At 39.2% G+C, this 27,509-nt stretch overlaps 1 protein-coding gene and 1 pseudogene across 2 annotated transcripts in view; both read left to right on the plus strand.

The window, feature by feature from the left end:
- The window catches only part of TTC23L (tetratricopeptide repeat domain 23 like), a 56,578-nt gene that overhangs the window by 17,210 nt on the left and 11,859 nt on the right, over nt 1-27,509 (plus strand). The window contains exons 8-11 of the mRNA XM_082379621.1: nt 1,110-1,229; nt 12,372-12,549; nt 14,545-14,653; nt 23,209-23,336. Of these exons, the coding sequence (XP_082235747.1) occupies nt 1,110-1,229; nt 12,372-12,549; nt 14,545-14,653; nt 23,209-23,336 (535 nt within the window). The remainder of the gene's footprint in view (nt 1-1,109; nt 1,230-12,371; nt 12,550-14,544; nt 14,654-23,208; nt 23,337-27,509) is intronic.
- Nucleotides 23,250-27,052, plus strand: LOC309624382 (large ribosomal subunit protein eL21 pseudogene; annotated as a pseudogene). Its single transcript, XR_014249921.1, has 2 exons — nt 23,250-23,336; nt 25,114-27,052. The product of XR_014249921.1 is annotated as a large ribosomal subunit protein eL21 pseudogene (transcript).

The following is a 27,509-nucleotide window of genomic DNA, read 5'->3' on the forward strand; positions in this document are numbered from 1 at the left end:
GCGCTCAAGACAGTGTTAGCAATGAGGACGCAGGTGATAGCGGTGGTGGCCATGTAGGAAGATGGAAAATGAATGGTCATTTAAAGCACTGTTTGTCAAAGTAGGCTGCGCATTGTAACCCCCTGGGGGAGCTTTCAGAATTATTGCTATTTGGGTCCCACCCCAGAGAGTTTGATTTAGTAGGTCTGGGGTGCATCTGTTCACTGAGATTTTTAAAAGCCCCAGGTGATTGTAACATACAGCCAAAAACCTCTGATTTAATGTACACGTGATCATTTTAGTTTTTCTGAAATGCCGTTGAGAACACTGCCCATGAAACCAGAGGCCAAGCAAAATAGACAAAAGAAATAGTTCTCCATATTTCCGGAAGGGAACTGTTATATATGCCTCTCCTCAAAAACCTTGTGATTTTGACAGCTCCTTTTGGTACCATCTCCACTTGAAAACTGTTCAGGGTCTTTCATGTTCATGAATAATCATAAGCCCTCTTTGAGCTCATGTGTCCCCAGTCTCTCCTCTCTACACATCCCCCTCTCTACTTTTTTGGTCCTGATGCTCAACTTGCAAAATCTGACATGTTTCCTTCCTCTCTTATGCCCTTAGTAGAGGGCTATTGAAAATGTGGGATAGAAGGATATTTGGGAATTAAGGGGATTTTCTTTCCTGCTATTTGCCTCTCGCCAAAAACCTGCTTTGCTTGGACTTTCTAAATGACCCAGAAAGTCCCTTTCAGCAGAATTAGTTCCTCTCTTTTACCATTCACAGAAACCCACTTGGGAGAAATGAATAATTGTTGTCACACAGTAGATGCCTCTAAGGAAATCCAGTGTAATTTACGGTTTCCGTTCACTCCAAACGCTCACCACCCATCCTAGCCCTGGATTGCTGCAATACCACAGGACACCCAGGGCCCTGTTCCTTTTCTGAAGAATTCTCCCTTCTTGACAACATATATAGATGGAAAATAGAGAACATAGGGAAGGGTGCATTTTCAAATACTGCTTCATTTTCCTAAGGGCCCCTTTTGTTTGCTTACTAACTGCTGCCCCTGGTCAGTCGGGGTGGGGGGGTTGTGTACCTGGCATTCTCCTTGACTGTTTCACTGGCAGAGAGGCTTATTTCAACCTGCAGAAGTCAGAGAGAAACATGAAGGAGCTGAAAAAATCATATAAGGGAGGTGCTTGTGGATTACAGGTCTCAGAGAAAGACCTAACAATTGCTTTGGGCAGGTAAGATCTGGGCTTAGACAAGCTTGGACTTTTATGGCTAAGGCCTGGAATTACATGATTGTCTTGTACTCTCTATATAAAGGGAGAAAAATATTCAGAGCAAAAGACCCAGAGACTCAAATGATAGTAAAAGAGCCTCATATTTGCCAAATGCATACACCATGGTCTAAGCTTCGTGTGCTCTGTCCCATTTAATTCTCACAGCCACCACTGAGGTAGTTGGTGCAACAATTATGTCATTAGAGAGAGGGCAAAGAAGCTGAGCTGAGGTTAAACAAACTGTCCAAGGTGAAGCTTTTTTTTTTTTAATATATAAATTTTATTTATTTATTTTTGGCTGCGTTGGGTCTTCATTGCTGCGCGCGGGCTTTCTCTAGTTGCGGCGAGCGGGGGCTACGCTTCGTTGTGGTGCGCGGCTTCTCATTGCGGTGGCTTCTCTTGTTGCGGAGCACGGACTCTAGGTGCGCGGGCTTCAGTAGTTGTGGCACGTGGGCTCAGTAGTTGTGGCTCGTGGGCTCTAGAGCGCAGGCTCAGTAGTTGTGGCGCATGGGCTTAGTTGTGCTGCGGCATGTGGGATCTTCCCAGACCAGGGATCGAACCCGTGTCCCCTGCATTGGCAGGCAGATTCTTAACCACTGCGCCACCAGGGAAGCCCCAAGGTGATAAGCTTTAAGTGTTGGATCTGAACTTGATCTGAACTTACAGACTGTTAGCCCTTCCTTGTGCTGCCTCTCATACTTAACTGTAAAATTATATTTTTTTTCTGAATTGCCACCTACTTTTGTCATCAAGTATGACAACTTAAAAGATGAGGAAGGAACAGTTAATGTAGACAATTTATTGGAGGTCCATGAGTTATGCATACCACGTGCATTTTAAGGGAAAGTTGTATTCCATATGGAAACAAAGTTCATGGAATTTGTTCAAGCCGGAATGAGACTTAACTGTTTCACAGTTGAGTTAGGGATCCTCTGAGAATCAGAATATTTAGATACGAGAGTGGGCCCATCAGATTATCAGAAGAAAAAAAGAATAATAAAAGGTTTACTATCCCCTAGAGTTTTCAAATATCTTCACATACTTAAAAGCAATCTGTTTCCAAAACTGTAAGCACTTGGCATGGTAGGGTAGGTGACGGAATGGTAAGGAAATGACATGAGTCATGCCTGCCTCCTCTAAAAAGCCATGAATCTAGAAGTCAAATGGGAAATGGCAGGGAGATGTCCGAACGTCCAGAGTTAAATATTGAATTAAGTCCACAGGCCCATAAATTAGAGTCTAGTGAATGTCTACTGCTGTCACACGGGGCAGTGACTAAGGTTTTTGAGCTTGTGTGAAAGATAGCCTTGTTCCTCTTTCAGAATAAATTTGAGTGCATATTTCATTCATCCATTCCACACTGTTGACCTGTTTTGTACATGTATTGTTCTAAGTGTTGGAACGTTTACTAAAGTATAACTACATCCTAGACACTGTTCTAAGTGCTTTACATAATTTATTTCACTCAGTCTTATACCACAAGCCTATGAGGTAGGTATTTTTCTTTTTAATTTACAGATAAGAAAATTAAGGCATGGAAAAATTAAGTAGCTCAGGGTGACAGAACTAATAGGTAGGAGAGCCAGCACTGGGTCGTCTGAATCCCTAGCTCACCTTCTATGACACACTGAGTTATGTCTGATACCCACCAAATATCTAGGAAGGGCAAATCCTTTTTCCCATTTGAAGAGTGGGGAAAATGAGGCCAGATTGTTCAGGCAGGTCAGACAACTTGGCTGATTATCTCCCTACAAGCTCTTGATGAAAGGCATTATCATTCTATAACTTCTGCTCTTATGGTCAAGGGAAGTAGTGGTCTGACTGACAAAAAAAAAATGTGTGTGTGTGTGAAGAATTATCAGATAACATGCCTTATATATTCTTTTGACTGAAAATTCTAATCTTCAGAGGAGGGAAAAACCTTCCAGCTTAAAATAAATTGTAACTATTGCAGAATGCCTTATATAAAATAATTTTATACACACACTTATATATATATATATTTTTTAATTAATTTATTTATTTATTTTTGACTGTGTTGGGTCTTCGTTTCTGTGCGAGGGCTTTCTCTAGTTGTGGCAAGCGGGGGCCACTCTTCATCGCGGTGCGCGGGCCTCTCACTCTCACGGCCTCTCTTGTTGCGGAGCACAGGCTCCAGACGCGCAGGCTCAGTAATTGTGGCTCACGGGCCCAGTTGCTCCGCGGCATGTGGGATCTTCCCAGACCAGGGCTCGAACCCGTGTCCCCTGCATTAGTAGGCAGATTCTCAACCACTGTGCCAACAGGGAAGCCCCCACACACTTATATTTTTAATTCAACTTGGGAATACAAAGATGGGGGCATGGGGTGAGGGAGAAGAAATATTGATTATGTATCTACTATATGTTAGGCAATTTTACATATTATTTTTAATCTAATCTTCATAACAACCTTGTAATTTAGGTATTCTTAACCTTCTTTTATTTGGAAGGAAATAAAGACTCCTGGAGTTTGCCCATAAAGCTAATAACTGTGAGAAGCAGCTTTGAACTACTCATGTTCTTCTCTTTGTGTCTTGCTAACTCTAGAAAGATAAACCTAAATGAATGCTATTTTATTATCATTAAAAAATTATATTCCCCATTGTTTTGGAAATTTGAAAGAACAGACATATATGAAGAAAATAAAAGTCAACTGTAATGTCACCACCCAAACATAACTGCTATGAACAATTCAGTTATCTCTCTCTCTCTCTTTCTCTCTCTCTATATGTTTAAATATAAATATATGTGTATATACACACATATATAAACACACACACATATATACATGTCAGGATTATATATATATATATATATAAATATACATACATATATATTTAACATCTTTATTGGAGTATAATTGCCTTACAATGGTGTGTTAGTTTCTGCTTGATAACAAAGTGAATCAGCTATACATATACATATGTTCCCACATCTCCTCCCTGTTGCGTCTCCCTCCCACCCCTCTAGGTGGTCACAAAGCACCAAGCTGATCTCCCTGTGCCACGTGGCTGCTTCCCACCAGCTAGCTATCCATTTTACATTTGGTAGTGTATATATGTCCATGACACTCTCTCACTTCGTCCCACCTTACCCTTCCCCCTCCCCGTATCCTCAAGTCAGTTCTCTATGTCTGCGTCTTTATTCCTGTCCTGCCTCTAGGTTCTTCAGAACCATTTTTTTTTTTTTTTTTTAGATTCCATATATATGTGTTAGCATACAGTATTCGTTTTTCTCTTTCTGACTTACTTCACTCTGTATGACAGACTCTAGGTCCATCCACCTCACTACAGATAACTCAATTTTGTTTCTTTTTATGGCTGAGTAATATTCCATTGTATATATGTGCCACATCTTCTTTATCCATTCATCTGTCAGTGTACACTTACGTTGCTTCCATGTCCTGGCTATTGTAAATAGAGCTGCAATGAACACTGTGGTACATGACTCTTTTTTTTTTTTAATTTTTAATTTAATTTAATTTTTTTTTTATACAGTAGGCTCTTATTAGTTATCCATTGTATACATATTAGTGTATATATGTCAATCCCAATCTCCCAATTCATCACACCACCACCACCCTCTTGCCACTTTCCCCCCCTTGGTGTCCATACATTTGTTCTCTACATCTGTGTCTCAATTTCTGCCCTGCAAACCGGTTCATCTGTACCATTGTTCTAGGTTCCACATATATGCATTAATATACGATATTTGTTTTTCTCTTTCTGGCTTACTTCACTCTGTATGACAGTCTCTAGATCCATCCACATCTCTACAAATGACCCAATTTCGTTCCTTTTTATGGCTGAGTAATATTCCATTGTATATATGTACCACATCTTCTTTATCCATTCGTCTGTCGATGGGCATTTAGGTTGCTTCCATGTCCTGGCTATTGTAAATAGTGCTGCAATGAACATTGGGGTGCATGTGTCTTTTTTTTTTTTAATTATTTATTTATTTATTTTTGGCTGTGTTGGGTCTTCGTTTCTGTGCGAGGGCTTTCTCTAGCTGTGGCAAGCGGGAGCCATTCTTCATCGCGGTGCGCGGGCCTCTCACTATCGCGGCCTCTCTTGTTGCGGAGCACAGGCTCCAGACATGCAGGCTCAGTAGTTGTGGCTCACGGGCCTAGTTGCTCCATGGCATGTGGGATCTTCCCAGACCAGGGCTCGAACCTGTGTCCCCTGCATTGGCAGGCAGATTCTCAACCACTGCGCCACTAGGGAAGCCCGCATGTGTCTTTGTGAATTATGGTTTTCTCTGTGTATATGCCCAGTAGTGGGATTGCTGGGTCATATGGTAATTCTATTATTAGTTTTTTAAGGAACCTCCATACTGTTCTCCATAGTGGCTGTATCAATTTGCATTCCCACCAACAGTGCAAGAGGGTTCCCTTTTCTCCACACCCTCTCCAGCATTTGTTGTTCGTAGATTTTCTGATGATGCCCATTCTGACTGGTGTGAGGTGACACCTCATTGTAATTTTGATTTGCGTTTCTCTAATACTTACTGATGCTGAGCAGCTTTTCACGTGCTTCTTGGCCATCTGTATGTCTTCTTTGGAGAAATGTCTATTTAGGTCTTCTGCCCATTTTTGCATTGGGTTGTTTGTTTTTTTAATATTGAGCTGCATGAGCTGTTTATATATTTTGGAGATTAATCCTTTGTCCGTTGATTCACTTGCAAATATTTTCTCCCATTCTGAGGGTTGTCTTTTCGTCTTGTTTGTAGTTTCCTTTGCTTTGCAAAAGCTTTGAAGTTTCATTAGGTCCCATTTGTTTATTTTTGTTTTTACTTCCATTACTCTAGGAGGTGGATCAAAAAAGATCTTGCTGTGATTTATGTCAAAGAGTGTTCTTCCTATGTTTTCCTCTAAGAGTTTTATAGTGTCTGGCCTTACATTTAGGTCTCTAATCCATTGTGAGTTTATTTTTGTGTATGGTGTTAAGGAGTGTTCTGATTTCATTCTTTTACATGTAGCTGTCCAGTTTTCCCAGCACCACTTATTGAAGAGACTGTCTTTTCTCCATTGCATATCCTTGCCTCCTTTGTCATACATTAGTTGACCATAGGTGTGTGTGTTTATCTCTGGGCTTTCTATCCTGTTCCACTGATCTATATTTCTGTTTCTGTGCCAGTACCATATTGTCTTGATTAGTGTAGCTTTGTAATATAGTCTGAAGTCAGGGAGTCTGATTCCTCCAGCTCCGTTTTTTTCCCTCAAGACTGCTTTGGCTATTCGGGGTCTTTTGTGTCTCCATACAAATTTTAAGATGATTTGTTCTAGTTCCGTAAAAAATGCCATTGGCAATTTGATAGGGATTGCATTGAATCTGTAGATTGCTTTGGGTAGTATAGTCATTTTCACAATATTGATTCTTCCAATCCAAGAACATGGTATATCTCTCCATCTGTTGGTATCATCTTTAATTTCTTTCATCAGTGTCTTATAATTTTCTGCATACAGGTCTTTTGTCTCCCTAGGTAGGTTTATTCCTAGGTATTTTATTCTTTTTGTTGCAGTGTTAAATGGGAGTGTTTCCATAATTTCTCTTTCAGATTTTTCATCATTAGTGTATAGGAATGCAAGAGATTTCTGTGCATTAATTTTGTATCCTGCAACTTTACCAAATTCATTGATTAGCTCTAGTAGTTTTCTGGTGGCATTTTTAGGATTCTCTATGTATAGTATCATGTCATCTGCAAACAGTGACAGTTTTACTTCTTCTTTTCCAATTTGTATTCCTTTTATTTCTTTTTCTTCTCTGATTGCCATGGCTAGGACTTCCAAAACTATGTTGAATAATAGTGGTGAGAGTGGACATCCTTGTCTTGTTCCTGATCTTAAAGGAAATGCTTTCAGTTTTCCACCATTGAGAATGATGTTTGCTGTGGGTTTGTCATATATGGCCTTTATTATGTTGAGGTAGGTTCCCTCTATGCCCACTTTCTGGAGAGTTTTTATCATCAATGGGTGTTGAATTTTGTCAAAAGCTTTTTCTGCATCTCTTGAGTTGATCATATGGTTTTTATTCTTCAATTTGTTAATATGGTATATCACATTGATTGATTTGCGTATATTGAAGAATCCTTGCATCCCTGGGATAAATCCCACTTGATCGTGGTGTATGATCCTTTTAATGTGTTGTTGGATTCTGTTTGCTAGTATTTTGTTGAGGATTTTTGCATCTATATTCATCAGTGATATTGGTCTGAGTCTTCTCCCTTTTTTTCTTGATGAGTCTGGCTAATGGTTTATCAATTTTGTTTATCTTCTCAAAGAACCAACTTTTAGTTTTATTGATCTTTGGTATTGTTTCCTTCATTTCTTTTTCATTTATTTCTGATCTGATATTTATGATTTCTTTCCTTTTGCTAACTTTAGGGGTTTTTTTTGTTTTTCTTTCTCTAACTGCTTTAGGTGTAAGGTTAGGTCGTTTATTTGAGATTTTTCTTGTTTCTTGAGGTAGGATTGTATTGCTATAAACTTCCCTCTTAGAACTGCTTTTGCTGCATCCCATAGGTTTTGGGTCATCGTGTTTTCATTGTCATTTGTTTCTAGGTATTTTTTGATCTCCTCTTTGATTTCTTCAGTGATCTCTTGGTTATTAAGTAGTATATTGTTTAGCCTCCATGTGTTTGTATTTTTTACAGACTTTTTCCTGTAATTGATATCTAGTCTCATAGTGTTGTGGTCAGGAAAGATACTTGATACAATTTCAGTTTTCTTAAATTGACCAAGGCTTGATTTGTGACCCAAGATATGATCTATCCTGGAGAATGTTCGATGAGCACTTGAGAAGAAAATATATTCTGTTGTTTTTGGATGCAATGTCCTATAAATATCAATTAAGTCCATCTTGTTTAATATATTATTTAAAGCTTGTGTTTCCTTATTTATTTTCATTTTGGATCATCTGTCCATTGGTGAAAGTGGGGTGTTAAAGTCCCCTACTATGATTGTGTTACTATTGATTTCCCCTTTTATGGCTGTTAGCATTTGCCTTATGTATTGAGGTGCTCCAATGTTGGGTGCATAAATATTGACAATTGTTATATCTTCTTCTTGGATTGATCCCTTGATCATTATGTAGTATCCTTCTTTGTCTCTTGTAATAGTGTTTATTTTAAAGTCTGTTTCGTCTGATATGAGAATTGCTACTCCAGGTTTCTTTTGATTTCCATTTGCATGGAATATCTTTTTCCATCCCCTCACTTTCAGTCTGTATGTGTCCCTACATCTGAAGTGGGTCTCGTGTAGACAGCATATATATGGGTCTTGTTTTTGTATCCATTCAGCCAGTCTATGTATTTTGGTGGGAGCATTTAATCCATTTACATTTAAGGTAATTATCGATATGTATGTTCCTATTACCATTTTCTTAATTGTTTTGGGTTTGTTACTATAAGTCTTTTCCTTCTCTTGTGTTTCCTGCCTAGAGAAGTTCTTTTAGCATTTGTTGTAAAGCTGGTTTGGTGGTGCTGAGTTCTCTTAGATTTTGCCTACCTGTAAAGGTTTTAATTTCTCCATCGAATCTGAATGAGATCCTTGCTTGGTAGAGTAATCTTGGTTGTAGGTTTTCCGCTTTCATCACTTTAAATATGTCTTGCCACTCCCTTCTGGCTTGCAGAGTTTCTTCTGAAAGATCAGCTGTTAACCTTATGGGGATTCCCTTGTATATTATTTGTTGTTTTTCCCTTGCTGCTTTTCATATTTTTTCTTTGTGTTTAATTTTTGAAAGTTTGATTAATATGTGTCTTGGCATGCTTCTCCTTGGATTTATCCTGTATGGGACTCTCTGCATTCCTGGATTTGATTGACTGTTTCCTTGCCCATGTTAAGGAAGTTTTCAACTATCATCTCTTCAAATATTTTCTCAGTCTCTTTCTTTTTCTCTTCTTCTTCTGGGACCCCAATAATTCGAATGTTGGTGCGTTTAATGTTTTCCCAGAGGTCTCTAAGACTGTCCTCAATTATTTTCATTCTTTTTTCTTCATTCTGCTCTGCAGTAATTATTTCCACTATTTTATCTTCCAGGTCACTTATCATTCTTCTGCCTCAGTTATTCTGCTATTGATTCCTTCTAGAGAATTTTAAATTTCATTTATTGTGTTGTTCATCATTGTTTGTGTACTCTTTAGTTCTCTAGGTCCTTGTTAAATGTTTCTTGTATTTTCTCCATTCTGTTTTCAAGATTTTGCATCATCTTTAGTATCATTGCTCTGAATTCTTTTTCAGGTAGACTGCCTATTTTCTCTTCATTTGTTTGGTCTGTTGGGTTTTTACCTTGCTCCTTCATCTGCTGTGTTTCTCTGTCTTCTCATTTTGCTCAACTTATTGTGTTTGGGGTCTCCTTTACACAGGCTGCAGGTTCGTAGTTCCCGTTGTTTTTGGTGTCTGCCCCCAGTGGCTAAGGTTGGTTCAGTGGGTTGTGTAGGCTTCCTGGTGGAGCGGACTGGTGCCTGTTCTGGTGGATGAGGCTGGATCTTGTCTTTCTGGTGGGCAGGACCACGTCTGGTGGTGTGTTTTGGGGTGTCTGTGACCTTATCATGATTTTAGGCAGCCTCTCTGCTAGTGGGTGGCGTTGTGTTCCTGTCTTGCTAGTTGTTTGGCATAGGGTGTCCAGCACTGTAGCTTGCTGGTTGTTGAGTGGAGGTGGGTCTTAGCATTGAGATGGAGATCTCTGGGAGAGCTTTTGCCATTTGATATTATGTGGAGCCAGGAGGTCTCTGGTGGACCAATATCCTGAACGTGGCTCTCCCACCTCAGAGGCACAGGCCTGACACCCGGCCGGTGCACCAAGACCCTGTCAGCCACACAGCTCAGAGGAAAAGGGAGAAAAAAAGAAAGAAAGAGAAAAATAGAATAAAAAGAAATAAAGTTATTAAAATAAAAAATAAAAAAATATTAAAAATAAAAAGAATTAAAAAGTAATAAAAAAAAAAGAAGAAAGAAAGAAAGAGAACAGCCAAACCAAGAAACAAATCCACCAATGATAACAAGCACTAAAAACTATACTAAAGAAAAAAACAAAAAAACTGACAGACAGAACCCTAGGGCAAATGGTAAAAGCAAAGCTATCCAGACAAAATCACACAAAGAAGCATACCTATACACACTCACAAAAAGAGAAAAAGGAAAAAATATATATATCTATATACAAAAAAAGGAACAGAGCAACCAAATCAATAAACAAATCTACCAATGATAATAAACTCTAAATACTAAACTAAGATAAACATGAAACCAGAAACCAGTCAGTCGCATACAGCAAATCCTAAGTCTGCAGTTGCTCCCAAAGGCTACTGCCTCAATTTTGGGATGGTTTGTTGTCTATTCAGGTATTCCACAGATGCAGGGTACATCAAGTTGACTGTAGAGATTTAATCCGCTGCTCCTGAGGCTGCTGGGAGAGATTTCCCTTTCTCTTCTTTGTTCGCACAGCTCCTGGGGTTCAGCTTTGGATTTGGACCCGCCTCTGAGTGTAGGTCACCTGAGGGCGTCTGTACCCACCCAGACAGGATTCGGGCACTCTGGCTCACTCAGGCCGGGGGGAGGGAGGGGTACGGATGCAGGGTGAGCCTGCAGCGGCAGAGGCCAGCGTGACGTTGCACCAGCCTGAGGCGTGCTGTGTGTTCTCCTGGGGAAGTTGTCCCTGGATCACGGGACCCTGGCAGTGGCGGGCTGCACAGGCTCCCAGGAAGGGAGGTGTGGATAGCGACCTGTGCTTGCACACTGGATTCTTGGTGGCTGCAGTAGCAGCCTTAGCCTCTCACGCCCGTCTCTGGGGTCCACGCTGATAGCCGTGGCTCGCACCTGTCTCTGGAGCTTGTTTAGGCCGTGCTCTGAATCCCCTCTCCTCGCGCACCTTGAAACAATGGTCTCTTGCCTCTTTGGCAGCTCCAGACCTTTTCCCGGACTCCCTCCCGGCTAGCTGTGGCGCACTAGCCTCCTTCAGGCTGTGTTCACGCAGCCAACCCCAGTCCTCTCCCTGCGATCCGACCGAAGCCCGAGCCTTGGCTCCCAGCCCCCGCCCACCCCGGCGGGTGAGCAGACAAGCCTCTCGGGCTGGTGAGTGCTGGTCGGCACTGACCCTCTGTGCGGGAATCTCTCCGCTTTGCCCTCCACACCCCTGTGGCTGTGCTCTCCTCCGTGGCTCCGAAGCTCCCCCCTCCCCCACCTGCAGTCTCTGCCTGCGAAGGGTCTTCCTAGTGTGTGGAGACCTTTCCTTCTTCACAGCTCCCTCCCACTGGTGCAGGTCCCATCCCTATTGTTTTGTGTCTGTTTTTCCTTTTTTCTTTTGCCCTGCCCAGGTACGTGGGGAGTTTCTTGCCTTTTGGGAGGTCTGAGGTCTTCTGCCAGCGTTCAGTAGGTGTTCTGTAGAAGTTGTTCCACATGTAGATGTATTTCTGATGTATTTGTGGGGAGGAAGGTGATCTCCACGTCTTACTCCTGTGCCATATTGAAGGTCTTATCAGGATTATATTTTAAGTATAGTTTTATAACTGTATTTTGAACTTAACACATTTAAAATTTTTCTCCATATTAGTCTAAAAAGAAAACATGATTAATGTCTGAAGTATTTTATTGTATGATGTACCATAATTTATTTAACCGTCCCCTTTTGGTGGGGGAATATTTACATTGTTTTCTCTATCCTCTCTCGTTTTTAACTGAGGAGGAATAAACTAAACTAAATCAAACAAAGAAAAACCTCTGCTTTGGCCTAAAAGAGAGGGAGCCAGAGGTAATAAAATTTTATTTTGATTTTAAAAGTCTTTGTTTATGGGTAAATTATCCCATGTTATGAACTGCCGGAAGCCATTTTTTCCATTTGCTTTTTTATAAAATTAGACTATTGCATGATATACTAATGGGTTTGATGAATGGTAGTCAGTGGAATCTGGTGGGTAAAATGCAGGTTAGTAGGAGTTTGTTTACAACAAGGCTAGGTTTTGAGCCAGCCACTCAGATGATTGGCCTATGAAGGCCAAATCATTTAGTTCTTAGAATCAGCTCCTTTTGCATCTACAAAGCAAGTGGCCTCTCTGTGACTTTCCATTCTTGTCCCTTTTCTTATAGAGCCCCCTTGGCCAACCGCAGGTTAAACCTAGCTCTGGCATACTTTGAAAAGGCAATTGACAATGTTATTGCTGCTAAGGGTGATAGGACATCAGATCTGGTTGGTCTTTACGAGGAAATTGCTCAGATCGAGCAGCTGAGGAGGAACCATGACCAGGCCGTCCAGTACTTGCAGCAGGTAGGTGGGTTGGCTGAAGCCCCGGTCAGGTGGGCTTGTTTGGCCCCAGGCCCAGTTCCCAGGGCCAGGGACGCTTGGGCTTCTCAGAACAGGGGATGGGATCGATTTTCCTCCAGATCCACACAAGAGACCTTCCTCAACTTTAAATGACCTGGACAGAGAACAACGACTCACAGTGGGCCTATCTGCTGTGTGACCTAATTTAAGACAGCATTTCCCCTACCAGGCTTCCCTCACCTCTGTCTGTGCTGGGAAGAGGGAGCTGAGAAAGTCTACTCCAGGGAAAAAGGCCATAGGGGCAACTGAACTTAAGTCTTTAGCAAATGCAAAGGACTTTTTAAATGAAAATTTATGATATTTTGGTGCAATACCGTCATTTGTCTGTTAAACTAGTCTAGCTGGTTGTATCTCAAAGTTTATGGTTAAGCCACCATAAGTGTGCTTTGCTTGTAGGTAAGTAATTTGACAAATGCAGAGGGGAAAACAAAACTAAACATACAAAGGAATGAGTTTGTCATAATGGAAACAGAGTAGGGCACTATATGTATCATGTACTTGAAACGTCCCTTGAAACTGCTAGTTAAATTCACCTTTTCTCTCCTCAAATGAGAACCATGCTCATGGCCTCAGGTATCTCTCATAACCAAAAACAGATCACAGTACTGGATTTCCTGTATCACAGAAAAGGTGTAATGCCATCCAACAGTGTATGTGGAAACAGTCTGCTACTGAAGAAAAGGCATTGCAGACAATCCAAAAATCCAAGGTTATTAACGTCACACCATGGAGAGATGTTAGGGAATGCTGCCCTGAAAGCAGGGAGTCCACTGCTTACAGAGAAAGCCAATCTGGTGTGTCCAAGACTCTCTTAAAGCAGTGGTCAGATCAGATCAGAATGGATAAAACAATAAATAATCAGTGTTTCCTAATGACAACAAAAATAATAGTTCAAATTTATGGAATACTTTTACCATGTGCACTTGAGGATATATTAATTCATTTAATCCATGAAATAAGCATATGAAGTAAGCGCCATTTTTTTTTTTTTTTTTATCTTAAGGATGAGGAAACTGAAGCCCAAAGAACTATAGCTAATTCAGTTGAAGCTGTGTAGCTAACAAGTGGGGGGGTAGGGATTTGAACTCAGAAAATTTGACTCCAGAGCCTGTACTCATAACAACTCTGCACAGTGTCTTAGCTCTAAAGTATTGTCTGATAATCTCTGGAGTTCCTTGAAACACCTCATGGTGTTTGGCCTGTGACAAATGAAGTACAGGTGGCTCTTCTCTTGCTGGTGCGTGTGGACTGGATGTTTTCTGTCTTCTTTCTCTTTCCAGATTGTTACTCCTTCCATTTCAGTTCAGATAATAATAATAATAAAATCTGTACTTCTCTAGTGCTTACTACATTCCAGGTGATATTCCCAACACTTTACATATATTCATTTAATCCTTACAACTGTTTGTGATAAATACTATTTTTGTCACCCCTGTTTTATAGTCAGAGAAATTAGTGACTTGCCTTATGTTACAGTAAATGGCTGAGCTAAGATGGGAACCCAGGAAGTATGGCTCTAGGATTCATGCTTCACTAGACTTTTTTTTGATACTGAGCCTTTGAGAGGCTGAGCTAAAGTTATGATTTTATTTCTGCTATGAAATGTAATAAAAATAATCATAGCTGACATTTATTGAGAACTGACCATGTGAAGGGTACTGTGCCCGGTGCTTTGCGTGCACCATCTCATTTAATCTTTCCCAAACCCTAATCAATGGAAACTAAATATTCCTTCTACATATGAAGGTAAAATTCCTTGCTCAAGACGCACAGCTAGGAAGTAGCAGAGCTGGGACTCAAACTCATCTCTCGCGTAACTCTATGATTATATACATATCAGCTTTCAGTCAACTAACAATTCTATGAGAGCTACTATAAAATCCACAGTGAAACACTGTCATTTGGGTACTTAGCTGGTCATGATTTTCTCTATTCCAGGGCCATTCTATCTGTGTTTCTTTGTTCACTGAAGTCAGCCCCCAAGCTGCAGAGGCGAGCGCGTTACTAGCCAAGGCTGATGCCACGTCTGGAGAGGCCCAACACAGGGGTAGGTAGAAGAGGTAGTTTTGCAGATATTAACACTTCCCGGTCATAGGAGGGAAGCACATTGGCAAATGGAATGGTCTATCTATCAATATGGACAGATTATAAGTAGCTGTTCATGTCTGTGATGGAAAGATAAGACTGGCTACCATTTTGTAGGAAATCATTTAGGCATGAATTTAGGCACAATCCTATCTCCCCAAATTAGTTGGAACATCAAAACCAGTAAGATCAACTGATTTCCATTTCCTTTATTCCCTTAGAGTCTCAGCAAAACTCACCTGCATAAAGAGCAGAAATCCTCCACGCTATGAATGTGACCCGAGATGTATCAGTTAGTGAGGAGGTCCAGTGATCAAAGAGAAAAACGTTGGCTCTTCCCCTCATCTTCCTCTACTCTCAGCCTCCTTGACTCTTCCTCTGGCTTATATGAGAGAATGTTTGTAGCAGCTAGAATTTTCTTGATTTATATTCAAAAGTGAGGTACTGGGGGTTCTAGAGGAAAGCCAAGTCATGAACTCATGCAACATTAGTCCTTCCTTAGGCAGAGTCATCCTTTTCAAAGTGGGCAGCTTTGGGAGAGACACAAAGGAACTGGTAAGGGAGGACACTGTCCCATGCTCACCCGGTTTGATCCAATTAATGGACACGAATGTATTCAGTGGTTTATCGGGAGGAGTTGGGGATTTGTAAAGAATGTAACTTAAATATTTTTTAAATGTTGATTTTCTCTGCTTATAAAAGTAATCCATTTTGGTGGACATTATTTTCCAGTCATATATGAGAAAAAGAGAGAGAGAGGAAAAGTGTGTGTGTGTGTGTGTGTGTGTGTGTGTGTGTGTGTGTGTGTGTGAGAGAGAGGGAGGGAGGGAGGGAGGATATTATAGGGAAAGTTTTGTGTCCTACTTTTTTCCACTCTTGTATTCCCCCATGTTATTAAATAAACTTTTTTTTTTTAGTTTTCAGAAGTTATTTGGATATTTTGAATATTGTTTTTTTTAGCATGAATGTTAATTGAAGCTTCGTATTCTGTGTTTTCTAGCTAATCCTCTTGCTCATTTAAAGAATGTCCTTGTGAATACTCACAGTATTTGTGCTCCATCTATATATTTGATTTTTTAAAAATTGGTGGGAATGTAAATTGATACAACCACTATGGAGAACAGTATGGAGGTTCCTTAAAAAACTAAAAATAGAACTACCGTATGACCCAGCAATCCCACTACTGGGCATATACCCTGAGAAAACCATAATTCAAAAAGAGTCATGTACCACAGTGTTCACTGCAGCACTATTTACAATAGCCAGGACATGGAACCAACCTAAATGTCCATCAACAGATGAATGGATAAAGAAGATGTGGCACATATATGCAGTGGAGTATTAGCCATAAAAAGAAATGAAATTGAGTTATTTGTAGTGAGGTGGATGGACCTAGAATCTGTCATACAGAGTGAAGTAAGTCAAAGAGAAAAACAAATACCATATGCTAACACATATATATGGAATCTAAAAAAATTCCATCAATGAATTTTTGGATTCATTCTGATGAACCTAGTGGCAGGGCAGGAATAAAGACGTAGACATAGAGAGTGGACTTAAGGACATGGCAGGGAGGGGGAAGCTGGAGCGAAGTGAGAATAGCATCGACACATATACACTACCAAATGTAAAATAGTTAGCTAGTGGGAAGCAGCAGCATAGCACAGGGAGATCAGCTCGGTGCTTTGCTATACCTAGAGAGGTGGGATGGGGAGAGTGGGAGGGAGGCTCATGGGGGAGGGGATGTGGGGATGTGTGTGTGCATGTGGCTGATTCACTTTGTTGTATGACAGAGACTAACACAGTATTGTGAAGCAGTTACACTCCAATCTATTACAAAAAATACAAAAAAAAATTAGTTATGGTTATTAAGAAATTTAATCTATTTGTGAATATGTAAAATTTGTTTTTTATGAGAAAAAGTTTATGATTATGGAGTTAGGAGATTCCAAGGCCACCTTATTCTTTTCTTGGATACTAATTTTTAACTTTAAGGGAAATCTGGATCGTCACCTCCTAGCATTCACTAAATTCCAGATGGATTAATATTTTTTACATCAAAACTAAAAAATATAAATTAGCCAGAAGAAAGTACAGTACTGGAATAAAATGTACTGAAGTTAAAAATTGGAGGAAAGAACTCTCTGAGCACACAAAGATATACCAGAAAAGAAGAGATTGATAGGTTTAATTATAAAAAGACCTAAGACTTGTGCCTGTCATGAAATACCATAAATAAAATAAAAAACAAACTCAACCAAGATGAACAGATAACCCAAATAGACCCTAATTATTAAAAAAAAAAAAAAAAAAAGGATTTGTAGTTAACTTTCTGAGAAGGAAATCTCCAAGCCCAGGTGATTTCACTGGGTAATTCTACTTAACATTTAAAGAAGAAATAACACCCATCCTACATAATCTTTTCATAAAATTGAGGAAGAGGGATTACTTCCCAACTCATCTTATGAGGCCAGCATCACCCTGATAACAAAATCAGGCAAAGACATTGGAAGAAAAAACAAAACCAAAACCAAAAAACCAACTATAGACCAATACCTTTCATGCACATAGATGTAAAAAATCCTCAACAAAATATATAGCAATATATAAAGAAAGAATAATACACCATGATCAAGTGAGGTTTTTTCCTTGAGAATGTCAGGCTGGTTCAGTATTCAAACCTGAATCTTGTCAGTTGATGCAGAAAAAGCATGTGACAAAATTTAACATCCTTTCATGATGGAAGGGGAACTTCCTCAATCTGATAAAAGGCCTGTACAAAAAACCTACAGCTAACATCATGTTTAACAGTAAGACTGAATGCTTTCCTCTTAAGATTAAGAACAAAGGGAAGATGTTCACTCGTTACTCTTACTCAACATAGTACTGGAAGTCTTAGCCAGTGTAATAGGCGAGAAAAAGACATACAGCTTAGAAGAAATAAAATGGTCTCTATCTTTAGATAACATGACTGGCCAAGGAATCTAGAATTCCAAGGAATCTACAAATCTCCTAGATCTAGTAAGTGAGTTTAAGCTTCACAAGGTCATAGGGTACAAGATCAACACACAAAAACCAGTCATATTTCTATATTAGCAAGGTACAACTGGAAACCAAAATTTTTAAAGATATCGTTTACAATGGTCCCCTCCTCCCAAGTGAAACACTTAGGTATAAATCTAACAAAATATATACAGGATCTATGTCCTGAAAACTACAAAATCCTGATCAAAGAGGTCAGAGATGACCTAAATAAATGGAGACACACTGTGTTCTTGGATTGGAAGACTCAATATAGTAAAGAGGTTAGTTCTTCCCAAATCGGTCTATGGATTTAATGCAATTATGATCAAAATCCCAGTAGCAATTTTTGTAAATATAGACAAGCCGACTCTAGAATTTATAGGGAAAAGCAAAGAAACCAAGAAGCTAAAGCAATTTTTAAAAATAGTACAGTTGGAGAGAATCACACCACTTGATTTTAAGACTTCCTCTAAAGCAACAGTTAGCGAGAGTGGTATTGGTGAAGAGATAGACAGAAATCAGAATCATTGGAACACAAGGAGAGTCTAGAAATAGACTTAATTAATTAATGGCCAATTAATTTTTGACAAAGGTGCAAAAGCAATTCAATGTGTAAATGATAGTCTTTTCAGCAGATAGTATTGGAACAATTGGTATCCACACGCCAAAAAAACCCCCAAAACACTCTCATATTGTACATAAACATTAACTCAGAATGAATCATTGTCCTAAATGTAAGAGCTAAAGTTTACATTTACTTTACAATAATCAAGAAATAATATAAAACAGCAAAGACGCCAATTTTCTTCTATCAAATTGTCAACATTTTAAAAAGGGTAACATTTGTGATTGATGAGAACAATTTGATTACAAACTCCCTGAAGAGCAATTTGGCAGGATGTCACACATCTTACAACTATATATATTTTAAAACTGTAATGAGATCAAGCTTTCACCCATCCTATGTGAAAATTTTAAAAATTTGAAAATATCTAGCTTTTGCCAGACAGTGGGTAAACAGGTCTGCTCATTCATAGCTGTTGGGAGTGATCGTGTAAATTGATATGAAATTGGGGGACCAATTTGATATATCTAGTATAATTGAAAAGGAAACATGTATAAGGATGTTCACTGTGGCAGTATTTGTAATTGTGAAAAATTAGAAACAACCTTATCAATAAATGAAAGGAAAATTTGGTATATTAACTAGATAGAATTTTGTAGTGTTTAAAAGGGCTAGATTTTGGGAGTTCCCTGGTGGCCTAGTGGTTAGGATTCCGGGCTTTACTGCCACGGCCCGGGTTCAGTCCCTGGTCGGGGAACTGAGATCTCACAAGCCGTGCAGTGTGGCTAAAATAAAATAAAATAAATAAAAGGACCAGATTTTATAAATAAAGAGAAGGTTAATTTTAAAAAACAGCATTAAGGAAAAAATAACTTGCATTTTTAGGACACAGAAAATACTACTGTTTATAGTTACATATATGTAAACATGAAAAATGAACTGCAAAGTAAGTAGAACTGCATCAAAATGTACATCAAAATGTAAACAGAGGCAGAGACTTCTGGCTGTGGCTTTGTAAAGAGGTCTGTATACACTCTCAACATACACAGCAAATGCACACACACACACACAAACTAAATAAAATGATCAAAAACACCCATTTCAGGGCACTGGAAATAGATAAGCAGCAAACAGATTGCAAATCATTCTCAAAAAACTGTTAGAGCTTTAGATAAAGAGAGAGTCTTTCTGGCATCTTGCGTGGGGCTGCTCCTGTCCATCCGCTGCCCCAGCTTAGTCCTTGAGAATAGCAATTCTATCAGCATGGAGCTAGCCAAGAGAACCAGCAGCTTTGCTGGCAGAGGAGACTGCCGACTCAGTTTAGAGCAAGGGGCAAAAACCTACAGATTTATCAGATAAAAGTGGCCGACTTAGTAGGAAATGAATTGGGGATCGCCTGATATTTGTTAGCCTGAATTTGCTGTACTGGTTGGTGTCAGTCGCAGGCCAATCATAAATTTTAACCGGAGGAACCTTGAAATGAGAGAGCCATAGAAAGGCTAGATGAGCTTTCCAACATCCCTGGCCAACTGGGAAACCACATACACATGCAGGGGACATTGGAGAGTCCAGCAGAAAGTAACAAGCAAAGGAGACTTGAAATGTGGCAGAGCTTTAAATGTACCCCCCAGTCTACATACAGATCACTCAACAGAGGATGAAAGACATAGACCACAGTGGCCATAACCAGGCTGGCCTTGGTGAGTGGGAGTCCAAGTTGTTGAGCCCACTCCTGGTACCAAAATCTGTGTTAGAGTTCTCCAGAGAAACATAACCAACAGTATATATAGATAGAGATATAAAAGAGGAGCTTTATTATAGAAATTGGCTCATACGTGGTTATGGAGAATGAGAAGTACCACAATGTGCCATCTGCAAGCTGAAGAACCAGGAATGCTGGTGGTATAATTTAGTCTGAGTCTGAAGGCCTGAGAACCAGGGGAGCTGATGGTGTAAATCCCAGTCTGAGGCCAAAGGCCTGAGAACTGGGGGACGTGGGGGCCACTGACGGAAGTCTTGGCGCCCAAAGGCCCAAAGGGCAGGAGTAGATGGATTTCTCAACTCAAGAAAAGAAAGAGACAAATCGCTCTTCCTTTCCCCTTTTTTGATTCTATTCAGACCCTTAATGGATTGGATCATTCCTGCCTATGTTAGTAAGGGTAGATCTTCTTTACTCAGTATACTAATTTAAATGCTAATATCTTCCAGAAATATCTTCACAGACACAGCAGAAATTATTCTTTACCAGCCTATCTGGGATCCCTTAGCACAGTCAAGTTGACACACAAAATTAACCATTGTAAGTACATATTTGGGGGCAGGGTTATATTGGAAATCTCTGTATTTTCCACTCAATTTTGCTGTTAATGTAAAACTGCTCTAAAAAGTCTGTTAATCAAAAACGAAAACAAAAAACAAACGCACACAAAAATAACACCATAGCAAAGACATTAGCCTCCAAGCTCCATGGGGGAGACAGATTCTGTAGTTTAAAAACAAAACAAAACAAAATCCCACAAAGATGTATCAGAATCTGTGATTGCTCCTATGTATTATCTAAAATGTACAGTTGTCAGCAAAAAAGAGACAAGAATACAAGGAGGCAGGAACCTGTGACTCAGAAAAATTGACTCTAGGGAATTCCCTGGCGGTCCAGTGGTTAGGACCCTGTGCTTTCACTGCTGAGGGCCTGGGTTCAATTCCTGGTCAGGGAACTAAGATCCCACAAGCTGAGCAGCACAGCCAAAGAAAAATAAAGAAATAAAAATAAAGAAAAGAAAAGAAAAAGGAAAAGAACTTGACTGTAAGTGGGCTGGATGTTGGATTTAGCAAAGGCTTCAAAGTAGCTATCATAAGTATGTTCAAAGAATTAAAGGAAACTGTTCAAAGAATTAAAAGAAAATATTATGAAAATTACTTAGTAAATAGGAAATCTCAATAGAGAATATAAACTACTTTTAAAAACCAGCTAAAATGGAAATTCTAGAGTTTTAAAATATAGTAACTGAATGAAAAATGTGTTAATGATCACATCAGATTTGAGATGGCAGAAAAGATAGAGATAGCTCAAAAGTAGGTCACTAGAGATGATCCAATCCAAAGAACAGAGATAGGAGATACTGAAGAGAAATGAACAGAGCATAAGAGATCTGTGGGACAATAGCAGATGTACCAACACTCACGTAATGAGAGCTGCATAAGGAGAGGAGAAAGAATGAGGCAGAAAAGCATCTAAAGAAATAATGGCCCCAGAGTTCCCAAATTTTTTTTTTAATTTTTTTTTTATAGCTACTTTATTTATTTATTTATTTATTTTTGGCTGTGTTGGGTCTTCGGTTCATGCGAGGGCTTTCTCTAGTTGCGGCAAGCGGGGGCCACTCTTCATCGCGGTGCGCGGGCCTTTCACTATCGCGGCCCCTCCCGTTGCGGGGCACAGGCTCCAGACGCGCAGGCTCAGTAGTTGTGGCTCACGGGGCCAGCTGCTCCGTGGCATGTGGGATCTTCCCAGACCAGGGCTCGAACCCGTGTCCCCTGCATTAGCAGGCAGATTCTCAACCACTGCGCCACCAGGGAAGCCCCAGAGTTCCCAAATTTGATAAAAATGTTATCCACAGATTCAAAAGTCTCAGTGCCAAGTAAGGTAAGCACAAAGAAAACCATAATTAGACACAAAGTCAAATTGCTGAATGACAAAGAGAAAATCTTAAAAGCAGCAGTGGAAAAACAACTCTGTACAGGGGAACAACAATAGGATTAATGGTTTATTTTTCATCAGATAAATGAAGGCTAGAAGGCAGTGGAATAATATGTTCAAAATACTGCAATAAAATTCAACCAAGAATTGTACATCCAGCAGAACTATCCTTCAAAAATGAAGGTGAGATAAAGATATTTCCTGATTAACAAAAACAGGGTTTGTTGGTAGCAGTCTTGCCCTAAAAGAAATACTAAAGGAAGCCATTAGGCTGAAAGAAAATGACAGCAGATGGTAACTCAAATCCACAGAAAGGAATGGAATTGGAACTGATAAGTATGTGGATAAACATAGTAGACTGTATACACATACACAAATATTCACCAACTTGTGAATGTGTAAACAAAATGTGATATATCCATATGATAGAAAACTACTCATCAATAAAAAGGAGTAAAGTACTAATTCATGCAACAACATGGATGAACCTCAAAAACAGTATGCTACATGAAAGAATCCAGCCTGAAAAGACTATATATTGTGTGATCACATCATGTATCATGATTATATAACTATATAAATTTACTAAAACCTTATCAGACTGTATAATTACAATGGGTGAATGTGTGGTATACAAATTATACCTTAATACAGTGGTTAAAAAAATGTTAGTGTCTGTTCCTGAGTGATGTGTATGGAGATAATGTTCATTTTCTTTTTGCTTCTCTGCATTTTCTAGATTGATTACATAAACATCTATTATGTTTGGAAAAAAAGACAACATTAGAAGTAAATTTTTAAACAATAACAACTGTATATTTAAAGTTCTTTGAAAATCAAAACTCACCCTCTCTCTCCACACACACATACACTGAACAGAAACCCCAGTAAGCAGTAATCTCCATCAGATTTTAATTTAGCTAAAAACATAGTCTTGCGTTGCACTTGGGAGTTTAATATGATGGTTATTTTAGGTCTCAGGATAAGACTGTTCAGACATAAGCTTTCTTTTCCTACAGAAAGTCCATGCATTTCATCAAGAGAATAAAATCAGAACATCATCTGATATGCCATCAAATTATATCTCAGACTTTTTGAGGCTTTTATGAGTGCTGGAAAGAGGACAGGCATGGGCTTTAAGCATGCAATTGTCTAATTAATTTAGCTAAAGCTGAAATTAGACACTTGTAAAGGATAGCATATTGCCTTAAATAATTGTTTCCCTTTTTTGCAGATGCTGTTGAGATATATTTTATAAAAAGCATCACTGCATATCAAACAACATTGGGCCCAGAAGATTATGAAACACTGACAACCATTGAAGAATTTTGCAAATGGCTTGTGCAAAATGGGGAAAAACAGGTAAATGTTATCAACTCATAAATGTAATTGCTAGATTGTTTATTAGATTGGGACAGCCCTTTTCATCTCATAATTCAGAAACTGGAGCTCAGAGAAGGCTCAGGTAAAGCCAGCAGTAAAAATAGGGCTGGTGCAGCTTGCACTATTAGTAAAGAAAAAAAAGTATTTTTCTTGTATCTTGAAACATGAGATCCTTCAAATCCTGGACACATATAATCTCTGGTCCTGTAAATTTAATATTTTAAGTCAAAATTGGCTTTTATCTTTGGATATAGCTGATAGTTTCTTTTTCTCTTGATATATTATTTCCTTCTCAGTTTCCGGTCTTCAATTCTTTATTAATCAAACTTTTGTTTTCACATTAAAAAAACAGTTATAGAAAATGCTTTTGATTGCTGACCTTTTACTTAGAAGTCCCATGAGTCTAAACTGTTACTCAAAAACTCAAAAACTTTATGTACTGAGTTCAGCATGAAAGCAGTGAAGACCTTTATTCGTCATGAGATCCCATGTGACTTTGACCTGACCAAGCCAACTTTATTCTTCCTCAGGCATGTGAGAAACAGGTGTGGATCTGACATGGTCTTGTTGGCCATGTGACAACCAGTTTAAGAGTAAGTTTCTAGGCACTTAATAAGTATGAATTTTTTTTCAAGGAATGAAGAAAAAGCTTTTTTTATTCCACATTTGAACATTTTTATAAATGATGACATTTTCTTTAGTTCTATTTTAATTGCCACTTGTAGAGGCAAAAAACCTTGTGGTGGTTTGTGACTTTTTTTTTTTTTTTTTACAGTGGCTGCAATATTTTTTGTTGGTTCCAAAGATTAATGTAAAGCCACAGATTGACCTAATATTTTAATTTAGTTTCCAAGAAAGTACTTGGCCAGAATCTCATAGCTTATCCTTGTTATGTTCTGATACAGTGAACATCTTGACTTTGTGATAAGGCACCAGTACCAATGCCTGACAGCTGTCTGCTTCTAACCAAGTGTACCAAGCTCCTAGACAGAGATGCAAAAGTGTCTTGAGTGCCAGGTGGCTCTGAATCTAAACCACAAGCAGGGCTGTGGACAGGTCACCTTTACTACTAGGAAACAAGCTCCATGAGGACAAGGGTTTTGTCTGTTTTGTTCACTGCAGTGTCCCTAGTGCCTGAAACAGTAACTGGCACATAGTAGGTGCTCAATAACTATTGAGTTACTTTGCTGAATTTTATAACACATTTCCTGTGGGATAATTCCATTTTAAAAGGAGCTTTTTCGGGCTTCCCTGGTGGTGCGGTGGTTGAGAGTCTGCCTGCCAATGCAGGGGACGCGGGTTTGAGCCCTGGTCTGGGAAGATCCCGCATGCCGCGGAGCAGCTCGGCCTGTGAGCCACGATTGCTGGGCCTGCATGTCTGGAGCCTGTGCTTGGCAACGAGAGGCCACGATCGTGAGAGGCCCGCGCACCGCGATGAGGAGTGGCCCCCGCTTGCCACAACTAGAGAGGGCCCTCGCGCAGAGGCGAAGACCCAACACAGCCATACATACATACATACATACATAAATAAAAAGAATGTAAGCAGACAAGAATAGCATTAAAAAAATAAAAAATAAAAAATAAAAAAAAAAATTAAAAAAAATAAATAAATAAAAAAATAAAAAAAAAAAAGGAGCTTTTTCTCCCAACCTCAAGCCTGAGATGAGACTCTCAGCCTGTTCTAGAGGACCATAACAGAAACTCAGATGATTTGGGAATTGTGTTCCCATGAAATATAACATTTTTTTTCAAACAGGGGTTTAATCTGCCACTGATAAAAAATAAACAGGATCCATTGGCCAGAACTGCCATCTTCCAGTAATTCCTTAAAACGATGAACACAAAGGGAAAGAGGAGAGGCATCCATTATATGTTCTCTAGGCCTTTTAGAAAACATGGAGTTATTTCTTTGGCCACATCCTTGGGGATCTACAGGAAAGGTAATCTTGTATACAGTAAGGGAATGGGCATTGTTCAAAAAGGAATGCCCAGAAATGTTACCTTGGCAAAATTGGAAGAGTCTACAGTGTTACCCAGCTTGCTGTTGGCATTGTTATAAACAAACAAGTTAAGGGTAATCCTCTTGCCAAGAGGATTAATGTACATATTGAGCATATTAAGCACTCTAAGGGCCAGGATAAATTCCTGAAATGCATGAAAGATCAGAAAAAGAAGGAAGCCAAAGAGAAAGTTACATGGGTTCAACTGAAGAGCCAGCCTACTCTACCCAGAGAAGCACACTTTGTGAGAACCAGGAGCCTGAGCTACTGGAATCAATCCCAATGAATAGCTAGACTAAATAAGAACAACAGAGAGAAGACTCAAATAAATAAAATCAGAAATGAAAGAAGAAACATTACAACTGATGCCACAGAAATTAAAAGGATTATAAGAGACTACTGTGAACAATTACATTCCAACAACTTGGATAACCTAGAAGAAATGGGTAAATTCCTAGAAACATACAACCTGCTAAGACTGAACCATGAAGAAATAGAAAATCTGAATAGAACTTTAACTAGTAAGGAGTTCAAATGTGCCAACAAGAAAAGCCCAAGATCAAATGGCTTCACTGGTGAATTCTATGAAACATTTAAAGAAAAATTAACTCCAGTCCTCCTCAAACTCTTCCCAAGAAATTGAAGGGGAAGGAATGCTTCCAAACTCATTTCATGAGGCCAGCATTACCTCGATACCAAAGCTAGGAAAAGACTACAAGACAAGAAAACTACAAAAAAAATCCTTGATGAATATAGATGCAAAAATTTCAACAAAATACTAGCAAACTGAATTCACCAGCATATTATAATGACCACACACCATGACCAAGTGGAATTTATCCCTAGGATGCAAGAATGGTTCAACACATGAAATACAATCAATGTGATACACTACATTATCAGAATGAAGGATAAAAATCACATGATCATTGCAAGAATACAGAAAAAATGTTTGACAAAATTCAGCATCTTTTTATGATAAAAACATTCAACAAACTAGGAATAACAAAGGTCATATATGAAAAGCTCACAGGTAACATCATACTCAGTGATGAAAAATTGAAAGCATTTTTTTCTAAGGTCAATAACAGGACAAGGATGCCTACTCTTGCCCACTTCTATTCAATATAGTCCTGGAAGTACTAGCCAGAGCAATTAGGTCAGCAAAAGAAAGAAAAGTCATCCAGATTGGGAAGAAAGAAGTGAATTATTTCTATTTGCAGATTATATGATTTTATATTCTTATATGTAGAAAACCCTAAGGATTTCACACACTCACACACACACACACACACACACACACACACACACGAACTGTTAGAACTAATAAATCGCAGGATATAAAAAAATTTCAGGATACAAAATCAACATACAGGGCTTCCCTGGTGGCGCAGTGGTTGAGAGTCTGCCTGCTAATGCGGGGGACACGGGTTCAGGCCCTGGTCTGGGAGGATCCCACATGCCGCAGAGCAACTGGGCCCGTGAGCCACAATTGCTGAGCCTGCACGTCTGGAGCCTGTGCTCCGCAACAAGAGAGGCCACAATGGTGAGAGGCCCGTGCACCGCGATGAAGAGTGGCCCCCGCTTGCCGCAACTATAGGAAGCCCTCGCACAGAAATGAAGACCCAACACAGCCAAATAAATAAATAAATAAATAATAATTAAAAGGTGCTAATAAAAAAAAAAGGAAAATAACTTCTTAAACTGAAAATAAACAAAATGAATTATATAAAAAAAAAAAATCAACATACAAAAATCTGCTGCGTTTCTATACACCAACAATGAACAATCTGAAAAAGAAATTAAGAAAACACTTCCATCTACAAAAGTATCAAAAAGAATAAAATACTTAGGAATAAACTTAACCAAGGAGGTGAAAGACTTGTACACTGAAAAAATAGGAAAATCTACTTACATGCATGTCTTCCTATTCTGAAAAATGCAAAGATAATATAGAGTCTTGAGACTCCTAAATTATTGGCAATGTTTCCTGGAAAGCAACAACTGACATCCTTTTTATGTTTGTTCTGACATGCCATATACGAGGATGTTGATTACATGTTCAACCCAGTTCCAAAGAAATGTTCTATTTATAAATGTCAACATAGTTAACACAGGCAGAGGATGATGTGCCATTCTTGAGGGTGCCAGC

This window comes from Balaenoptera borealis (genome assembly GCF_965194805.1).
Source record: "Balaenoptera borealis genome assembly, chromosome: 2".
Lineage (NCBI taxonomy): Eukaryota > Metazoa > Chordata > Mammalia > Artiodactyla > Balaenopteridae > Balaenoptera > Balaenoptera borealis.